The sequence below is a fragment of the Pseudophryne corroboree genome, chromosome 2, assembly GCF_028390025.1.
Source record: "Pseudophryne corroboree isolate aPseCor3 chromosome 2, aPseCor3.hap2, whole genome shotgun sequence".
Taxonomy (NCBI): Eukaryota; Metazoa; Chordata; class Amphibia; order Anura; family Myobatrachidae; genus Pseudophryne; species Pseudophryne corroboree.
Genome location: NC_086445.1, coordinates 625,200,036 through 625,222,418, shown reverse-complemented (window position 1 = coordinate 625,222,418; position 22,383 = coordinate 625,200,036). Strand labels below are relative to the sequence as shown.

Below are 22,383 nucleotides of genomic sequence, written 5' to 3'. Positions count from 1 at the left end.
TGTGATGATCCGCAACAAGATACCCCCTTGTTTGTGCCTGGATGACACAGTTACACACAAAATGAACACACGAGGGGGGTTAATTCTTTAAAGAAAACCAAATACCTATGATTACTCGGGTAGATTCACCATAATACAGGGTTGGTGTTGCTCCCCAGAGTCAGAAAACCAAATATTCTAGAAAGAGAAAAGAAGACTCTATCTTGGGGGCACTCTTTGAAATATAAATAGGGCCAGATATACCCTTAGGTATCATTAAAATATAACCTTTAATTGTATCTTTAAAATTAATAGGAATTTGAAAAGGAAAAATATATAAACACACACACAGGTTTATTCATATACACCTTGGGATCACTTGTCTATCACAAGGAGTTCAAAGAACACTGATTGCTCACTTTGGAGCTTATTGGTTCAGAGAACACTGATTGCTCACCGAGGAGCTTGTTTTAATTATTTTTATTCAGATTTTTTTATAACCAATTATGATCTCTCACTGTTTAAACAACCATATCATGAATAGGTATTGATTTACCGAACGTCAGCTCCTATATTCTCAAACACATGTATAATTATAAAAATTCAAAATTTGCCCAAATGGTATATACACAGTGTTGAGAGATGCAGAATGCCCATCATATTTATATGGTATCTTATGCGCTCATTAGTAGCCCGACATAAATAGTTGGTATAGAGAGAAAAAAGGAAAGAGTAAAAAAGATGATCAGTATGCCATGGTACATTGCTTCTACTGTCTCACCGTCATGAGGGTATATCTGGCCCTATTTATATTTCAAAGAGTGCCCCCAAGATAGTCTTCTTTTCTCTTTCTAGAATATTATAGACTGTGCAAGATAAATTATAGCTAGAAGCTGATTGGTAGCTATGGCCAACTTTTCCACTTTATCTCTCTTTAAGGTTTGATATATTTCCCCTTCAACCATTATGGGGTATATGCAATTGCGGTCGAATTCCCGAAAATGTCGAAAAACGGGACATTTTCGCCCAAAAAAAAAAATCGACAATGCAATTCAGTACTTTTCGTCAAAAAAAAGTGACTTTCAATATTCGACTTTTTGAAATTCGACATTTGTCAAATTCGACATTTCTGCAATGGTACAAATGCGGCAATTCGACAAAAGTATATTCAATTGAAGATTGTAAATTCGACAACAGTGCTTTTAGACAGTAAATTCGTCATTTTCAATCCGCCACACTTTGCTGGCGGAATCTAATAAAAAAATTTAAAAACATGTTTTTTTGTGTTTTTTTAATTGGTAATAGCATATCTATTTATATTAGAAGGGATTATGTACTTGGTTTGTCTATTTTGGAGGCACAAGTATTATTTATATATTTTTTAAAATATTATTATTATTATTATTTTTTAATGGAATGGTAAAGATCAGAAAAAAAAATGCGTGGGGTCCCCCCTCCTAAGCATAACCAGCCTTGGGCTCTTCGAGCCGGTCCAGGTTCTAAAAATCCGGGGGGAAAACTGACATGGGATCCCCCGTATTTTTAAAACCAGCACCGGGCTCTGCGCCTGGTGCTGGTACAAAAAATATGGGGGACAAAAAGTGTAGCGGTCCCCCGTATTTTTAACACCAGCATCGGGCTCCACTAGCTGGGTAGATAATGCCACAGCCGGGGGTCACTTTTATACAGCGCCCTGCGGCCGTGGCATTAAATACGCAACTAGTCACCCCTGGCCAGGGTACCCTGGAGGAGTGGGGACCCCTTCAATCAAGGGGTCCCCCCCCTCCAGCCACCCAAGGGCCAGGGGTGAAGCCCGAGGCTGTCCCCCCATCCAAGGGCTGCGGATGGGGGGCTGATAGCCTTTTGAAAAAATGAAAGAATATTGTTTTTTCCAGTAGTACTACAAGTCCCAGCAAGCCTCCCCCGCAAGCTGGTACTTGGAGAACCACAAGTACCAGCATGTGGGAGAAAAATGGGCCTGCTGGTACCTGTAGTTCTACTGAAAAAAAAATACCCAAATAAAAACAGGACACGCACACCGTGAGAGTAAAACTTTATTTCACACATGTCGATACATTAATTTTGATATACATTATGAAATGAGCCCTTATTTTACTTAAGCATACAGTACACCTGTAACACACATTTGTATGGTTGTTTTTTTATGATCAAACACAACACACCGTAGGATTTATGTAGAAAATAACCAAATGTTCATTTAACATGAATGTGTGTCCAGTGATTGACCTTAGATAATGTAATTCTAAATTCACATATATATGTGTGTGTCCCTATGTAATGCTAAATAGATAAATATTCACAATCACTACATGTAACACCATCCAGCCAGTCCTGGTCTGCTGGCCTCCCAATGAGCATACTACAGTACATCAGGAGTTGCTCTGTCTTAACATGGCATAAATTATAATAAAATAAAAAGAGACGTATTCTAGCTATACTGGTGCTGGAGCCAAACAAAAGTAAAGTGTCTGAAAGATATTGCTATAAATCTATTTAAAAAAATAATAATAATTAAAATTAATTTTAAAAATAATAATAATTTGAAACACATTTTCTCCTTATATTCATTAATAAAAAGTCATTTGTGAACCATATGAATGGAAACTGTAGATATGAATGGAAGCTGTAGCACATGCTTTTGTGAAATGTAGGGTTTGCAAGTGACCATACTACTTAGCACCAGCTGATGGGAGGAGTTGGGTGGAGTGAGGCATTGCTCGCTGAGTATGAATTAGGCATATAAGAAAACTCACTTTTGCAAGTAAATGCAAAATACATTTAGCAAGAAAGCTTTTTACATGAGATAGCAGCGCAGATGAATTACTGGGTGTTTTCCGTATTTTGAGGAAGAGTGCACACTCTCTCTCAATGCAATAAGGCCTTAAATTACACACCACTATAGCGGAGTCAGGCATCAACACTGATCCCCATGCTTTTATGGGGAAAACTGTGCACCTTCCAGTCCTATAGTAAAGTGACTTTCTATACCTATTTCTAAAAATGAAGCACTAATGGCAACATAAAACAAAAAATGTATACTAAGAAAGATTGGGCTTTTAGTTTAACTAATAAATAAATATATATATATATATATATATATATATATATATATATATATATATCATACCTATTGCCTAATAAAAACAATGCTTTATTCCAAATACTAAAATGGTAAAATTATTTTTTATTCATTATTTATGTTATTTATAAAAAGGGTTGTGATGGTACTATGGGAAAGTTGTTGATAGATAAACCCAGTGAATCTTATCACTTGCAGGAGTGGTTCATAAGAAATTAACACAACACAAATAATAATAATAATACAGGTTGAGTATCCCATATCCAAATATTCCGAAATACGGAATATTCCGAAATACGGACTTTTTTGAGTGAGAGTGAAATAGTGAAACCTTTATTTTTTGATGGCTCAATGTACACAACCTTTGTTTAATACACAAAGTTATTAAAAATATTGTATTAAATGACCTTCAGGCTGTGTGTATAAGGTGTATATGAAACATAAATGAATTGTGTGAATGTAGACACACTTTGTTTAATGCACAAAGTTATAAAAAATATTGGCTAAAATGACCTTCAGGCTGTGTGTATAAGGTGTATATGTAACATAAATGCATTCTGTGCTTAGATTTAGGTCCCAACACCATGATATCTCATTATGGTATGCAATTATTCCAAAATACGGAAAAATCCGATATCCAAAATACCTCTGGTCCCAAGCATTTTGGATAAGGGATACTCAACCTGTAATAATAATAACCATCATCGCCACAATAATATTTATATAGCCCTTTTCACCCAATGGGATTCAAAGTGCTTTACATTTGCATTTAAAAACAAAAAACAAAAAAAACAACAACATATAAAATAAAAGTATTAATAGCGTACAAAAAAGAGAGCTATATGTATCTGGGTGATATTTTCTTCTTTTAGGAACTAAAGGGACAGTAATTAAACGCACCAATAAACAGGTAAGTCTTAAGTCTGTATTTGAATGTTTTAGTTGAGGCCTCTTGAACTGTGCGGGAAAGTGAGTTTCATAGAGTCGGAGCTGAAAAGCTAGTAGCCTGCCCTGACCCCCAAGTGAAGTAAATCCTTATTTTTTTTTATTATTTTTTTACAAAAAAGCACCTGCCGTACAATAAGCAGAATATGTTGGCAAATATTTACTTCCACAGACATCAAATTGAAGCATTTGAGGGAAAACAACAACAACAACAACTTATTGGCAACCACTGGTTCTGTAAATAATAATAGAGAAACACAAGACTTAGGATATCATTTATCATGTGCAAGCACCCTGTCTTTCTGCATGTATGCAATATGCCAAACTGCTGTTTCAGCTCACAACAGCTACTGTAAGTGTTCCACTTTAAGGGATGCAATCTGGCTGTCTACACTACAGTCACAGTATTGACAGTGGCTCTGAAGACACCTGAAAGCCAGCTCTGGAATCCTAACATGGTATAAATGCTGCTTAAAGCATTTTAACAGTGCTCCCATTATAACTTTAAACATTCCACTTTAGAATTGTGATTCAAATTTGAATGCCCACACAGTTAAAATACTGTAAGTAGCATATTAAACATATCAGGATTCTATTGTCTACAAAGTCACTTTTGACATTGTGATGGTAAGCCTCCTTTATGAACCCCATTAATGATTTATTTATTATTATTATTATTAATGATCCTCACAAATGAATGTAATGTCATAAAGGAAGTATCTTAATAAAAATCAACATTAATTACATGATCGTCGTTTTAAAAAAAAGGTTGCCAAAGCTGGATAAGAATCTAACAGAAAATCCTTCCACTGCCAATTTATATCTCTCCGGAGGGCATCACCACCAAAAGGACTGTACAAGAAAAATCAGGTCAACCATTGCTATCAGTGGATTTGCATTCTTCCTTCAGTCACAATGCTTTAGAAGGGGTGATCTTCAGCTTGCCGACTGAAGCGATAACAATACACTATGTGCGACCAGATTAGCATTAATACACTTTGTAATGTACATTCCATTCAATGAAAGAGCTCTAATTAGTTAATATAATTGTTTAGGACATAACAATATATGTGAGAATCAAAGACAATCTAGAATGTGACCAGGCCGACAACCCCAAGGTAGTAAAGGAGCCATGTCACCAGTCACCTCGCGGTTACACCATGGTTAAATTCTAACCTGCGCACTTGTGCGGCAATTGTATGTTCTCAACATGCTTGCAAGGGTTTCTTCCGGGTGCTCTGGTTTCGTCCCACATTCCAAAAACCTACTGCTAGGTTAATTGGCTTCTGTCAAAAATTAACCTTAGTATATGCGAGTGTTCATGTGGTTGACAATTTAGTCTGTAAGCTCCAATGAGGCAGAGAGTGATACAAATGATTAAATATTCCCTGTAAAGTGCTGCATATTTAGGTGCTATATAAGTAAAGGAAAACTATTCTGGACTCCTGTTACTCTTAGCAATGTCAACAAGCAGTAGAGAGCTGGTGGACCTGATCCACTGAGAAGGAACAATCCAATACAAATCACATATTTCTGCTGACACTAACTTGGTGGTCTATGGTGACAGCATACATTTCCAAGCTGTAAGACACAGCAGAAGCAGAATTCTAATTACTGACTTTTAATGTTAGCAAGGAAAAACTAAATAATTGTAGTAGTCAACAACACAATTCCTAAGAAAACAACAGAAACCACATTTTAAAAAAGATGAAAAAAAAATCTAATAAAAAATTAGAAAATATTTGTGAGTACAGTTTAACAGCTCACAAATGCATTTTACCGGGAACCATGGTGGTGCAATGCTTAGCTTGCTGTCTCACAGAAGGTTTTGGGTTCAATCCCAACCAAGAACCTATCTGCATGAAGTGTGTGTTCCACTCTGATTTCCTTCCGCAAAAAAAACATATTGTTGGTTAAGTGGCTTCTGAAAAAAAATTTTTTAAGTGTTTGTGTACATATGGTAGGGAATATAGGTTGTAAACTCACTGGGGCAAGGACTGAAGTAAGGGACTAAATATGGTTTTGTAAAGTGCTGCGGAATATGTATACCCCTCCTTCCCAAATGTATCCTTCTCTTTCTTTGTGTTTGCACCTCTCTGGGGCAGAATCCATTAGATGTGGATGCTAATGGATCAGATCCCAGTGGCTTCTGTGCATCACCTGCAGAAGGCAGATTCTGCTTGCAGCCTACGGAGGAATCAGAATCTGCCTATTGTAACTGGCAGATAAATGCGATGGCAGCTTGCATTGAATTGAACATTCCCCTCTGTTAAATTTATATGCAATTGTATGCATGTGTTTCACCTGTACATTGTGTACTTGTATATTTAGGGATGGTATCGGGATCATGGCGTTTTGGATGCCGGCAGTCAGAATACCAACAGCGCCATCCCGACACCAAAGTGGTGAGCATACTATCCCTAATCCCTTACCCTAGACATTTGTTTGGGATCCCGGTATTTGGGATCCCAGCACCAGCATTCAGATCCATGTCAGGATCTTGGCGTTGGTATTCCAAGCAGTGTCGGTATTCTGGCATCTGTATTCCGACTGCTGACCTGATCCCTCTTGACTTACTATAAAAAATATATTTAAAAAAAAAATACTATTTTCCTAATAATGCAGTATAACATGTCAGTGGAATGTGATCCCCTAATAAACAATTAAATATAAAGCTGTGTGACTGAAGCCTAAATCTTAGCACTTAAACTGTAGACATATGTACTTAAAACATGATTGATCAACTGTCCATTTGTCTAGCTCAGAATTAGGAGGGTATCCTATTAGCTTTTGGTAATTTTTAGCATGGAAAAAATTAATTTTTATGGCAATTTTTGCCTGATGGTCATTATCGGGCTATCCAATTATAGCCCATTTTTTTCAGTGCAAAAAATGACCTGCTGTCGCATGGAAACACATAGCGGACCTATATGTTTTTGTGGCAGTAATCATGGAAAAAATACTTATTGGAGATTTGGTTTCATCTGCCTGGGACAGGCAAAACAAAATCCCCAAAACGTGCAGGCAGCGGGGCTAATAGGATAGCCCCAGGCGAGTCAATTAGTTGTGGTGAATTAAAATTCTGTTAGTGAATTCTGTCCTGGAGGGATAAATGTTGCTCATTCCCTATAAATGCAGACCAATGCACCTATTTCTTGTCTAGGTTTACTGAACGACATCAAACAGTGATTGCTTGCATTTAAGCATCAAACCTTCTTATCTTAGCAGGCTTACATGCTTAAGTTAATGTGAAAACATTTTATTTTTACCAAACCAAAAGCATTAGGGACTAAAGTAATAGAGGTGTGACAAAGGCTAAATTTAGGTATTAGACATATACTTCACAGTACAAGTGTAACCACATGGAAGCAAAGAGGAAGACCAAATCATGCATCCAGAAGAGAGACAGTCACTTGACAAGACAGATATCTGAAAGGTAATCTGCACAAAAAGCAGCTAGTACAACATTGGAAGGAAGACACGTTTAGGTGCTCAGTTTGCGCTCCTATATATTGTTATTTAAGAATGTTTCACCTCCAACCAAAAAAAGCTGCCTAAGATGGTTAATTCAGACTGCCTATTTGTTGAGCTGATCGTTCAATCAAGCAATAGATGATTTCTGTATGAATTGCTGTTTGCCAGTGTTTGTCATATTCGGTCTTCATGGTACCCCACATTATACTATATAACAAACCATGCAACAGTCATTTAAATTTCAGTAAATCACAGAACACACAATAAAAAGTGTACACACAATCTTCAAAACGAGGACACAACATATCATGTTGGAAGATTGTATCAGATGGGAAGATACATTGGGGAATGATGGATTTTGTGTACACACACTATACAATTTATACAATACAGTATATATTGTTCCGATCTACATCAAAACACTATACTGTTATGATATATCATATAGTGTGTACCTGGATTAACAGAGCATGTTTTCAAGGTATCCTCAGGATTAATTAGTACCACCTGTAACTCTATTGTGTTAGTCAATTAACACACCTGTGCTCCAGCTAGATGATCTGGAAACCATGCACTGGTAGGGTTCCGTAAGCACCAGGTTTGAGGGAAAAACTGCTGTATGCAATTCCACTGGTTTTTCCCACTTATAAATGAGTCATTAGTACATTAAAACATTTATGCAAGAGTACAGCGCATAGCCAGAGCATCCTGTACAGACAGGTTACTGCTGGAAACCTAATGCCAGTCTAGCAACAATGTGTACTTTATGACGTCCTGCATGTGTGTGCGCCCATCCATGCGCTACAGAGGGACATTCCTCAGACCTCTATCAAACTGTATATAAAAGATGGGGGCAATATTCACCATGAGATCATAAATAATACTGCCATCCAAACAGTGAGTTTGTCAGCTTAATAGAAATATGTTCCTTTCCCCAAAAAAAATATTAGAAAAGATTATATTACCATGAAACATAATCTGTATGAATTAAATATGGCTCTATATTATGTTTTTATTATAAAAATTTAGTGATAACTAAATCAAACTGTAAAAAAAACCTAAAACAAACTGTGTAAAGTATGTATTTTATTTTATAGAAACTTTATAGTACATATTAATCTCTGCATTTCAAACATATAATTGAAAGCAGTAATTAAATAGGGGACTATGGATAGATCTGTATAGTAACCATACAAAACATGCTGCATATAATGTGGCCCGCATGGGTCTTCAACCTGCAGCCCTCCAGCTGCTGTGGAACTACACATCCCAGCATGCCTTGCCTCAGTTTTAGCATGCCTTAATAGCAAAACTAGCAGGGCATACTGGGCTGTAGTGGATCTTGCCACGGGCAAGCAGGACTTTTGCCCGGGGCGCTGCCTTCCGGAGGGCGCAGGGCGCCGCACCAGGGCAAGATCCGCTGCTGCTGTGTGCCCCCCGCTGCCCGCTGCCCCCCTGCTGCCGCTGGCCCCTGCCGCTGTGAAGGGAAACTAGACGCGTACGCGTCTAGTTTCCCTTCGTGGAGAGGTCCTTTACTGTGCGGTGCGCGATGACGTCATCGCGCACCGCACAGCAAAGGTCCTCTCCACGAAGGGAACTAGACGCTACGCGTCTAGTGTACCTTCGTGGAGAGGACCTTTGCTGTGCGGTGCGCGATGACGTCATCGCGCTCCGCACATCATTTTAGTCTTTACAGGGGGCGTAAATGACCACGCCCCCTGTATAAAGCCACGCCCCCTATTGCCGCCCGGGGCGCACAGAGCGCCAGAACCGGCCCTGATACTGGGATGTGTAGTTCCGTGGCTGCTGGAGGGTCACCCATGGCAGTGTAAAGCAAAAATAAGCATAATGTAATTTTACTTTACAGTACTGTAAATTCTCTCAGTCTCTGGTTATTTTTCTTCAAGGTTTACAGGTTTTTTTTTATCTACAGGTGTCACATTTTTATTCTACCTAAAACAAAATTGTTTAATTGATATAAAGGGGAGTACACACGGAGAGATCCGTGCTTAAAATCTAAGCAATCTTGCTAGATTGCTTAGATTTTAAGCACGGATCTGCCGTGTGTATGCCCTCCAGCGATAGCGATGCGCGGCCCCGCGCATCGCTATCGCCGATGCTAGATTGAGCTGCATGCAGGCTCAATCTAGCGGGTCGCTCACTCACCGTTGTGTGAAGTGAGCGGCCCCCCGTCGGCTTTCCCCCTCGCTCAGCACATCGCGCTGTGCTGAGCGGGGTGAGAGATGTGTGCTGAGCGGTCTGTGTTAAGATCGCTCAGATGAAACGCCAGTGGAGGAGTTGCTAGTCAAGGTCTGCTTAATATATAACACATACAGGTTCTTTTATGCCAATTAAATAAATACACACAGGCATTCATAGCTATAACTCCTATTCAAGAGGTTATTTACTAAACTCTCCCAGTAATACTAAGGTAAACACAGAGTAATGCTGGACAGCAGGGACTTGACTGTGGTATGAACTTGATTCCAGAAAGGCCCTACAAAAAAAAGCTTCAAATTACCATGGTGAAAGAGCAAATTACTGTGGAATTTCATGGCTACTTGGTGCTTTACCAGGGTTTACAGACTTCCAGGAGTTGATCCATTATTTTTAAGAATAGATGAGCTTCTTCCCTATTGTTTTTAGTACCTATTATTCTGTATAACATTTATTTTATTGGTGGAATATCTACTGATGGGAACAACAACCTTTCATCAACTGCATTAAAATATTGTATATTAATATCATGTTTATGAAAATGTTATGACTGAAAAATGGATCTCCATCTAAGGGCTTCATGAGCAAGACTCAACTACCATAAATCTTGCAGTAAATATTTAGCAGAGAAGAGATTTTCAAGCTACAGACTCCCCTACATTGAATCAATTAGGTAAGCAATAAATTAACTTCTGCTCAGCATTGGTGGGGTAAAAATAAGCCATTGTACTGATAGTATTAACTTGACCAGTATAGGCACATTATTTCTTAGCTATATTGTATTGTCTTTAAAAATACAACATGAAATAATATAAAATGTAAAAAATTATACATATAATTTGTGCATAGTTATAATTATACAACAATCACCTTAAGTCACTTTACTCTATAACAGGTAAAAGGATAATATACTTTGGCGTTCTTTGGTAATGAAGAACATTTATCTAGAAAAGCAGGAGAATACGTTTCTATGTTTAGTCTATGCCCAGCCATGCCCAATAGCAGACACAGGAATCTACAATATAAATCTATAAGACAAATAGTAAAAATATTCTGTAGATAATATGGTATATTAAACCCATAGTGTTGTTGTTTATACTGCTTATGTCAAATCCTATATCAGATTAAAATGAACAATTTAAAATCAGATTATTTACTTAATTTGCGAAACGCTATGTAGATCCTAGGCATATTCTTATTTTTATCTTAATTTGTAGAAAAATTTATTTTATACAAATGACATCTCCATCTCTTGGTAAACAATGTAACATACAGTATTAAAATATGATACAGATGTAATATGCCATACAATGAACAAATAATATCTTCAGAAAACTAAATTCAAAGCAAGGATGAAAGAATATGTGGTATCTACATTTTTTTTAAGAAGCAAAAGCTTTACAAAGAAAATACCTTAGTTTTGTATATAACTATATCATAATATATACTGCAATGTCTACAAAAATACCTTTCAACTGGCTCCAACAGGCTGGATGTAGTATTCCATTGATTGGTAAGGTAATTCCTAAATGTGTCTGACAAACCTTCACAAATGTAATAATGATTTAATGGGATCCTTCCCTTGATTATGCCTTCAACAGTATATGCCTTAACATATACTAAATCCACATACTATAGGCTATTTCCATTGCTTTAGACCACCACGTAAAAATAACTGGTAGAGTTATTCTGCTATATGTAATGTTCCTGCTTGAGGTTTTCAAAGAAAATAGCATGTATATATATATATATATATATATATACATATATATATAAAACGTGAAGAAAATAAATATTTTATATTACTATTGATACATTATTATGTAGTTAACATATACATGTATTTAATATATTATATAAATGTACCAATATTTAAATTATATTTGCAGGTTTATGCATCTTGTTACAGTCTTAATAAATTACCCTACAATGGAAATTTGCATCCCTAATTTGTCCTTTACTAATTAAAGTAGCTCCCTGTGGTATGCCAAATGACATGTGATAAGTTTTGCGTTACATTAACTAACTGATGAATACAACTTTGCCTGTATGTTTAAATATGATTTATTTATTACCAGTTATTTATGTAATGCTCACATATTACGCAGCACTTTACAGAGAATATTCAGTCATTCACATCAGTCCCCCAGTGGGGCTTATTGCAATCTATATTCCCTAATGCATGCACATATACACTAGGGTTATTTTTTCTCAAGAGCCGGTTAGCCTACCATATTTTTTTATTTTTTTTTACTGTTTAACCTAAAGTTCAAAAACACAGTGGTATAGCTACATATACCGTATACAGTGAGTACAGAACATACAACTATGACCATCAAAATGTAGAATGTACACATTTCATTCCACGTGCACAACTACAGTACTTGTCTAAAGGGAGTGACTGCTTATAATGGTCATTGCAGTAGTGGTGCTTCTTGTGTGACTCATAGAACACATACATTTGTAATCCTGGCATTGAAAAAGTTTACAGTGCACTCTAAGTAAGTTTCATAGTGTAAAGGCAATCATTATTATTAACCCATTAATGATTATGTGTGCTATTTATTATTATTATTATTATTATTATTATTATTATTTTTATTTTATGAAGCTTCATTCATCAGGCTAAAAGCAATGCGTGTAATAATCTCTACAGCTATATACTGTACATACACCTACGAAGACGCACGCTTCCTAAATGCCCCCAGTGTTCAACTTTTTTTTTTTTTGTTTCTTAATAAGTATGTAACTTCACAATTGCAGCTTTCTAGCGCATTTACAAGTGATAATGCACTTCTCATCTAAGCAGCTCATTGTGTGGCAAATGTGTACTACACACACACCAAAGTGGTACCGCACAGAGGAGGCATGCGCATTACTCTGCGCATTGCGCATGTACGTACAGTATCCATGCACGCCTCCATGCATAACTCAGTCCCACGCTATTAATCTCCGCTATGATGTATTAGTTTCACTCAGCACCCCACAAGTAGGAGTGAATGAAAAGCCGTCCTATTTACCCTAAACTAAATTACATGAATAATCTTCTACCTAGAATCTCTGATTTATGTGTTTTAAAAATTAGCTGCATAGTCGTTGCTGATTCGTAGTTAGTGTTGGGTGCACAAAACGTATCACCACAAAATAAATCAGAAGTTTATTGTTAAAATAAAAAAATCGACATATCTGATATTTTAAATAGTAACTTTTTGTTTAATTATAATGAAATATGGAAAACAATCCCTATTCGATATTTTGCATACATTGACTTTTATTTACAGTATGTTAGGCTGATAAATACATTTTAGAAAAATGCTTTGTCCATTATTACAGTATGTACATTTGCTAATCAGGTCGAAGATTACATTAGTTAAAACATAAGTATTGAGATAATATTTAAAAGAGAAAGCATAAACACCAACAAAACATGATTCATCTGTTGCTGGGGTTTTTATTATGTACGTGTTTTATTTTATTTTAGTGCAACTTCCTTTTACATCAATTAATAAAAAATACTGAGCATAGTTTCTGGTTAAATTAATGAATCGCAGCATACAGAACGTTCATTGAAAATTATTAATCCTATATAATCACAATGAACGAAAAACTTCATACCAGGTACTGACTGTCTCAACCTCACTTATGTATAAAGCAGATACAAATAAGTAGGCACTAGAGTTATTTAGTATATAATTATGTGAGGCGTTAGAAAATGATAAGAAAGTATTCAACTAAGGTTTTATATTATTGGTTACGAACAAATAAGCAGCATCTGAGAACAAAAGAATGAAATTCATCTGATACATTTTCTTTGTGTATACATACTGTAGCTGATTATTGCTGCTGGAGCACTTACATTCCTGCAGCACCTGCAGCTGCCGAAGAACTTTCTCTACAACGTTTACACAATTACGACAACATACAAGAGTATATATAAAATAGTGATTGCGTGCTACATTTAAAGAAACAAGTATAAACAAAGAAACAAAACTTTGGAAAGGTTCATATTTCTGTATATATTTGTTCTGCACTAGGGGAACCTAAAGGCCCCTTTTTTTCTTTCACAGGTATTAGTGGAATTGTGTGCAGTTTATTATACAATAATTAGCAATTTCTTACACAAATTAAATGTATTACCATTTATAGTTTTACTCGGACTACTCCTAATTTATATTTAAAGGGTATTCATCTACTTTAAATGTATATATAAGGAAACTGAAGCAGTCTACATAACTATCAAAATATGCATTTAGTAGAAGACTAATGAAAATAATAGAAATATTTGTGCAGTTTAATACATGAAATAATAGTTAAGTAATATGCCTTTATTCCTAGTATTATTGTAATCAATGTGAACTTGAATTATTATTATTATTATTATTATTATTATTATTATTATTACTACTACTACTACTACTACTACTACTACTACTACTACTACTACTACTACTATGTCTTTGTGATTAGGAGCTGTTTATGCAGATAAAACATAACCATATTCTTTAAGCCACTACCAATATATAATTTCTAATACCTGCTGTGTTTCTAGAAAATAGGAATAACACACATTGTAGACTATTAATTTTCCTAGAAAATAAGGCATTTTGTTTTCCAAAGGTACAATTTACAAACCAGAAAAGTTCATTTAATGTACATAAAGTCAGAAGCCTGGTAAACTGACTAAGAAGAGATAATATTATAATTTTACTTACTGTTATTTTAAGTATTTTAATATCAACTTTCTATAAGAGTTTATAAGATGCGTCCGTGTTTGTGGCACAGTGATTGGGCTGTTTCATAAACGTAAAATAAATCTAGGCTGAATATTATGTATGCCCCTGTAGTAAGATTACGTTTGTACTGTAGTAACACAAACTCCCGTGCTTACTGTAAAGCAGTCACTGATTTCTCAATAAAAGTTTTAATTATTAAAAATATAAAATTCAATCTTTTTCCCCCAAAAAAGAATTATAATAATTGTGAAGTTTTCTCCTCCTCACCTTAACATCCTGTCCACTTCAGCTCTTTGCTCGGCCGCCTCCTCTGTGTTAAGAGACTGAAGTTCCTTGAGAATTGGTGGGGTGTCAAAGTCCTCCCCATCCTCCGAACCCTCGTCCCCGGACAGCTTGCCCTTGTGGTGCCCATTAGTGAGTGTGTGGAACACGGGCTTGATGTCAGGATCGTGCACGGGAGACAGCTGCATGTTTTCCAGCTTCACCCCAAAGCTGGGTGTGGGAATGATATCTTCCAGGGCTTGGATCAGTACGTCTTTGGTTATTCCAGAATTTAGGAGAGCATTGAGTAGTTCCTGCTGCAGAGAGGATAATTTGGAGACCATTTTACAAGGATAGGGGAGGGAGGGGAAAATGAAAAGAAATAAATAAAAGAAAATCCCCTTGGGACAACACCTGTTCTTTTGGTGCCTACTACAGAAAATGCAGAGAAACCTCCTAGAAAGGGCCCACTCCTTCTAACTAGCCATGCTCCCCTCCGTGGGGCAATATAACACATGCAAATGAGTGGGACGGCAGCAGAATCACACAGGGTGCAGTGAGAGGAGGAGAATGGAGGCTGGCCTCAGGTTCCCTGTTTATGCTGGTGACAACACAACCATTTATTGGCTCTGTTTATCGCTCAAACTTTGCTTGAACTTTGGACTTGTTAAGCAAGAAGCTACCAAGTGCAAAAAGAGAGAGAAACAACTTTATTCACGACTTTCCCAGCAGATTGTCTCAATTGAAACACGTTTTCATTTTCATTAAGTAAATGTACTGTATAAGCAGGTGAAAGAATGGACATTACATTACTGCGAGTCTGATAAATATTATGCGTGTTAGGAAATTGCCAAAAACTCGGGAAATATATATATATATATTTTATTTTAAATTGGCTTGCACTGATGTGATGGCAGAACGGAAATATGTTTACACACATAATACTGCATATTATGAGAATGTTTTTCAGAGGTGTTTATGGTCCAACAATAATCAGTACAAAATGATGTGGAACATAAATAATAGCTGTGTATTCTTGTGCCTGCTGCTTGCTCTCCTAGGGGCAGCTGCCACACTCACCTTCTCCTGCAGGGGAATATTATCGCATGGGATGGTGGCCGAGGTTGGTGTATAGCTTGTGGGGTTTTTCTTTAAACGGCTGAATTCTTTTTATTGGGATAAAAAGTCCACTGAACATAGCGTATTGTGTCTGTATAGCTATATGTAGGTATACTGTGCATGTAGATATAATATACTTGTTAGACCTGTATATAAGTGGCAATAGAGTATAAATAGTGATATTGTTTTCTCAATGATTTAGTTTCCTTTAATCAGGTTATCAGTAATGCTGTTATCCTGGCATACACCATGTTCAAACGGATAGCTGAAACAATACCCCCTAGGACATCAATTCTATTCTAAGCGCATTGTGACTAGAAAGTGCAAAGTGAAGAGATGACCCTATTGGCAGTTTCTTACTCTGACCTTTCCAGTGTCTGCACCTATTATAGAGTAGAATCATCCTAACAATGCACATTGATTTTTTCTCCCTAGCAAACAATTGATAACTTGAACACAGTGGCAGCCAATGTCACCTGTCTGTCCTATAGAGGTAATCTTATATTATCACTGACATTGTAGCTACTTATTTCCTACATATACAGTAATTACAAATAGTGCAGAGTTGCTCAGTAGTGTATGAGAGCAGATTCTCTTATTTTGTCACACAGGGATTCATCACTAAAATGTCCTGTTATCCATGCAGAAAAGGTAGTTCCCACATGTTTTATGTACCGGGCCATTCATTATTAGGGGTCAGATACTATTCACTGAACTCCGAAAACGTATCTAACTAGTTACACACGATAGGGACGGGCTCCTTTCAGAGCACATGTTCCTGTGGGTGAATTATAATATATTTGGGCAAATCAAAATTTCTTATTGCCACAAATAGCAGTGATAAATAATTACAATTATCAGGTCTGGACACAATCATTTTCCGGAATTTGCCTGTGAGAACAATTGCTGCCTTCATATAGCACTGGTTCTTGTATCCCCACGCCTTGCTATGTGAAAGAGGTCCGGTGTGGTGGTGCCCAGCAGTTGTGCACATGCATGACTTCAGGTCACAATTTTGTGACTTTGTTCACAATATACTTTCACTTTAAAAGTCCCTTTTCTCTGTATATGTATAATGATGCAATTCACCCCAGCCCACCTAGCGACATTTTGAAAGAAATGAATTAACCTTACACTTTACCCTTACCCTAACCCTCCCTTCCTACAGCCTAACCCTCCCTGGCATACTAACATTCAGGATGCCGGCTGACGAGATTCCAGTGTCAGGATTCTGACAGGTGTTGGGATTCCGGTGATGGTATTCTGAACGCCAGCATCCGTCTGCCAGGATACCAACTACATCCCTTTAATTACATAGAAATATAGAAACATAGAATTTCACAGCAGATAAGAACCACTTGGCCCATCTTGTCTGCCCCTTTTTTTTATCCTTTAGGTAATCTCAACCCTTTTTGAACCTTAATTCTTTGTTAATTCTTTGTAAGGATATTCATATGCCTATCCCAAGCATGTTTAAATTGCGCTACAGTCTTAGCCTCTACCACCTCTGATGGGAGGCTATTCCACTTATCCACTACCCTTTCTGTGAAGTAATTTTTTCTCAAATTTCCACTGAACCTGCCTCCCTCCAGTTTCAGTGTATAGGGGGTACACACAGAGAGATCCGTGTTTAAAATCTAAGCAATCTGACTAGATTGCTTAGATTTTGAGCACAGATCTGCCGTGTGTATGCCCCCCAGCGATAGTGATGCACGGCCCCGCGCATCGCTATCGCCGGTGCTAGATTGAGCCTGCATGCAGGCTCAATCTAGCGGGTCGCTCACTTCACCGTTGTGTGAAGTAAGCGGACCTCCATCCGTACCCCCCCTCGCCCAGCACATCACGCTATGCTGAGCAGGGGGAGAGATGTGTGCTGAGCGGTCTGTGTTAAGATCGCTCAGCATACATCTCTCCCGTCAGTACCCCCCTTAAATCCTCGAGTTCTAATACTTTGTTAAAACCTGGAGGGAAACATTCTTCAATTTAATTGATTGTGTATACAATTTAATTGTATGTGTATAGATACATATACACAGAGACATACATATATTTGTATGCAACTTATTGTGTTCCATTCCCCCATCTGTAAGTTCATTACTGACCCGCATACAGAGACATCTTTCAGTTTTTTGCTACATGAATTCAGTGGTGCCCTCCAGTGGCCGGTGTCACTAGGCAGCCACCTAAAGCTGTCTAATGGTAGAGCTGGCCCTGCTTGCAGCGAGAAGTGTGCAGTGGAAAGATGTCCTGTACAGTGTGACCTCCTGCTGTAGACCAGTGAGTGCTGCATGGTGCTATAGTGGAAGATGAGAGCTCTCCTGTGAAGAGACAGCCCATGTGTGAGTGTCTATGTGATGTGTAATGCCGGATCCCTGGTTGATAGCCCCTGGAGTAGTGACCCATAGTAAGGGAGGGGTCATTGCAAGATGGCAGCAAGGCTAGAGGGGAGTCCTGTTGAAGAGTCCTAAGTAACCATAAACATAAGTGGAAGAGGCCAGCAGTGGAAAGGTTTAAGGCAGGGGTGGGGAACCTCAGGCCCGAGGGCCGTATAAGGCCCTCAAAGCCACTTGTTCCAACCCAGCCAGGCTCTCCTAAACGAGAGGAGATGCCGAGTGCCCGCTAAGATTTTACCACCAGCGGGCGCCCGGCTCCTCAGCAGCAGCCGGAGGCAGGAGTTCACTCCTGAACTCCAGCTTCTGGCTCAGGTAGTGTACATGTGTAGCTGTGCGCCGCTATGGGAGAGACATCATGACATCTGCCCCATAGTTCCGAGGAGAGGCAGGGCAGCGTTCCGGATGCAGGAGCAGGGCTGGTGAGCATTGTGTTTTTGTCTTTTAATGTGTGAGTGTTTAAGTGGAGCTACTAGGGAGCATATTTAATGGGGCATAACAACTGACGGGGCATATCTAATGGGCCAAAACAACTGACAGTGGGCATATCTAATGGGGCATAACAACTGACTGGGGGCAAATCTAATCGGGCATAACAAGTGACTGGGGGCATAACTACTGACTGGGGGCAGGCTAATTTTTACGTTGATAATTTTTGTATGGCTCCCGAAGGATTTTATAAATATCCAAATGGCCCTTGGTAGAAAAAAGGTTCCCCATCCCTGTTTTAAGGCCTGCATAAGGTAAAGGTTGTCAGCATGTTAGATGAAAGGTTCCTGGATAGTGGGATATGTACAGTATTAGTGGCAGAGTCCTTGGATATAGAGGATGGCAGTATGTCTGAAGAAAGTGTATGTGGGGTGACAGAAGGAGAGAAGTTCCCTGTGTATTGGGATGCTTCTATACGTTAGCAGTCTCCGATGAGGATTGAATGAAAGTGCAATGAACTTTGGATCTGGAGTCTCCAGTATGCTGTATGATGTAGTTTTTGGAGTGAAATGCTGTAGATCTAGTGAGGGTCATTCAGACCCGATCACACGCTGCATTTTTTACAGCCGTGCTATCGGGTCTGAACAGCGCATGCGTGCGGGCCGCAATGCACAGGTGTGTCGTTGTCCAGCGACCAACAGTTTCTATAACGAAAGCGATCGCAGGGGCGATCAGAAGATTGGCATTCCTGGGCGGCAACTCACTGTTTCCTGGGAGTGTTGGAAAAAACGCAGGCATGTCCACCCGTTCCAGAGGAGGGTTCTTGACGTCACCAGCAGCCCAGATTGTCACAGCGGCTAAGTAAGTCCTGGGCTGTGCAGAAACTGCACAAACTTTTGTTTATGAAGCTCTCTGTACAGCCGTTCGCACCCCTGCACAGCGCTAACCCCCTCCCCTGTAGGCGATTACCTGGTCGCAACAGTGCAAAAAATAGCCTGCGTGTGACCAGGTCTGAATTAGGCCCAGTGTACCTATCAGGTATGTGCTCTCTTTTCACTGCTGTGTCATATGCTTAAGACTGGAAGCAGGGCTGTACTAGCAGTGGGCAGGTGGTGCCTGGCTCACAGCGCATATGAACTGTGGGCGCACCCCACTGACAACACCCGCTCGGCCGCCGCTGCCAGCCACCGCCATTTGCTAGCTCAGTGCCTGGCTACTTTTCCACAGGTAGCCTCTTGTCATACCCCTTTCAGACTAGCATATATTTCCCAGGTTATTGCATGTGAAGTCGCATCAATCCGCAATTTTGCTCAGTCTGAAAGTGTCCTAAAGGAATATACCTAGTCGAGCATCCTGGCATTTCATCCCAGGTTGCGATATTGGTTGTAGCCAAAATCGACCCAGGATGCTGTGCACTGTGAACGGTGAGCCGGGGTCAAGTCGACCCAGTACCTGGTCTCTGCGACCCAGCTCAGCCAGTCTGAAAGGGGTATCAGTGACACTCCGGCTCTGCCCCTCCCACCTCCCCATTATAAGGCAGCCGCAGGCAGCACTAAGCAGTGGGTGGATCTGGGAGAAATTATGTCTCTCCCAGTCCACCCCAGTCCACCCATAGTGCCCTGCACTGCAAAGTGCAGCAGCATCAGGGTGGGAGGGGAGAAGTGGGACAGCTTCTGGGGAGGCTATGGTGCAACAGGAAGAGGCAGCTGAGCTGAGTGACTAGGGTCTAAGGGCTCTACCTGGTGCAATGTGTCTAAGGGCTCTACCTGGCGCGATCTGTCTAAGGGGTTTTACCTGGCACAAAGTGTCTAAAGGGCTCTATGGGCACAATGTGTCTGAGAGGCTTTACTTGGTGCAATGTGTGGTGTAAGAGGCTCTACCTGGTTCAATGTGTATAACGGGCTCAACCTGGCGTAATGTGTCTAAGGGCGCTACCTGGCGCAACGTGTCTAAGGGGAATCTACCTGGTGCAAAGTGTTTAAGGGGCTCTACCTGGTTCAGTGTGTTTAAGGGGCTCTACCTTGTGCAATGTGTTTAAGGGGCTCTACATGGTGTAATGTGTCTAAGGGGCTCTACCTAGCGCAATGTGTCTAAGGCGCTCTACCTGGCCCAATGTGTTTAAGGGGCTCTACCTTGCACAATGTGTCTAAGGGGATCTACCTGGTGTAATGTGTCTAAGGGGCTCTACTTGGCACAATGTGTATATGCGGCACTATCGTGTGGCCAGGCCCCTTCCCCATGAAGCTACTCTTCTAATTTTATTAAGCACTAATGTTTGCGGCACGCACTGTCCCTTTTTTTAATATGGGGGGAGGTGGGGCACCAAATCACTTTCTTGCACAGGGCATCAAAATGTCCAGCTACGGCTCTGGCTGGAGATGCTTGTTTGGAGTGGAAATTAAACTATACTGTGTAACTAACCTTTTGTAACCATCCTGCTTAAAATATACAGCGATTACAATCTGCTGCAAGTATTGCCCTGGAGGAAGTTGGTGAATTAGAGCTTGAAACCGTTACACTTACTGTGCTGGAGGATATGGAGGAGTGTAAAAAAAAGTTTTTCTGTTCTTGCATTACGAGATGGTCTGGCGCCCAAAATTTCTTTGTTGCACCGCACCTGTTTTCTATGGGGCTAATTCAGACCTGATCGCTAGGGTGCGTTTTTTGCATCTCTGCGATCAGGTAGTCATCGCCTACAGGGGGGGGGGGAAATCGCTGTGCAGGGGTGCAATCGAAGTGTGTGCTGTCTCTGCACAGTCCTGGACTTACTCAGCTGCTGCGATGATAGGGGCCGGTACTGACATCAGGAATCCTCCCTCCAAACTCCTGGTCCCTCCTGCAAAACGGTCAGTTGCCACCCACAAATGCCCTCTTCCTGTCAATCTCCTTATGTTTGCCGGTGCAATGGGATTTTTTGTACCATAATATGGGGGTAGTATGCAAATGTTATAGAAGACTGTGCTTTGAACCAGATATTTTAATTTTGGGGATTATTTATCAATTAGTACTTATGGTATAACCCCTTAAAAAAAGAATTGGGTCCTGCGAACGGGCCTTGAAATCGAGGCGCAGATATGCAAACGTATTCGTAGGGAGGGACGGGAGTGGCAGTTACCTTGGCCTTGGAAGCCGCACTCCGATGGTAACTTACTCAGCCTGCCGTTGCAGATGAACATCAGGACCGATAGATGCAATGTTCCACTGACATGCGATCGCATTGCAAATGCAGGGAGGAGGAGGTATGCAATTAAACATGTACATCACTAGCAGAGGAATGACGTCAGAGTGAATGAGCAGCATTATCAGACCTGTATGATAAGTGGTGGCCGTCTCCTTCTCTGGTTGTGCTGACTGCCAGGATTAAAGCTCGCGTTCCCGGACCCGTGACAGCCCCCACCTCAGTAATGTTACAGAGAGTGGTGCAGAGGCAGTGGGATGAGATAATTACACCCCTTGTGACTTTCAGCAGTGGACATGTGCAGCTGGTTGATGATGCCCTCCTCACTGGACGGGGCACTGGAAAGTTCACTACCCCCTAGCCATAGGTGGCACCCCCCCCCCCCTTGCCGGAACCCTGGTGAGTGCCATCCTGGCCAAGGGGTAGATACAACCCTGATTGGGTACTAGTATTGTATGCGGGGGAGCAGGGCCGGCAAGAGAAATCTTGGGGCCCGGTACACCAATTTCTCCGGGGCCCCCCACCCTGCCTTGACTCCCCCCCCCCCCTTATAAAGCA

The 22,383-nt window shown here is 39.8% G+C and overlaps 1 protein-coding gene across 1 annotated transcript in view; it reads right to left on the bottom strand.

Annotated features, from left to right (window-relative positions):
* Positions 1–15,216, bottom strand: part of HNF1B (HNF1 homeobox B) — a 155,120-nt gene extending 139,904 nt beyond the window's left edge. Inside the window, exon 1 of the mRNA XM_063954842.1 lies at positions 14,716–15,216. Coding sequence (XP_063810912.1) covers positions 14,716–15,053 — 338 coding nt within the window. The 5' untranslated portion in view covers positions 15,054–15,216. The remainder of the gene's footprint in view (positions 1–14,715) is intronic.
* Between the last annotated feature and the right edge of the window lie 7,167 nt (positions 15,217–22,383).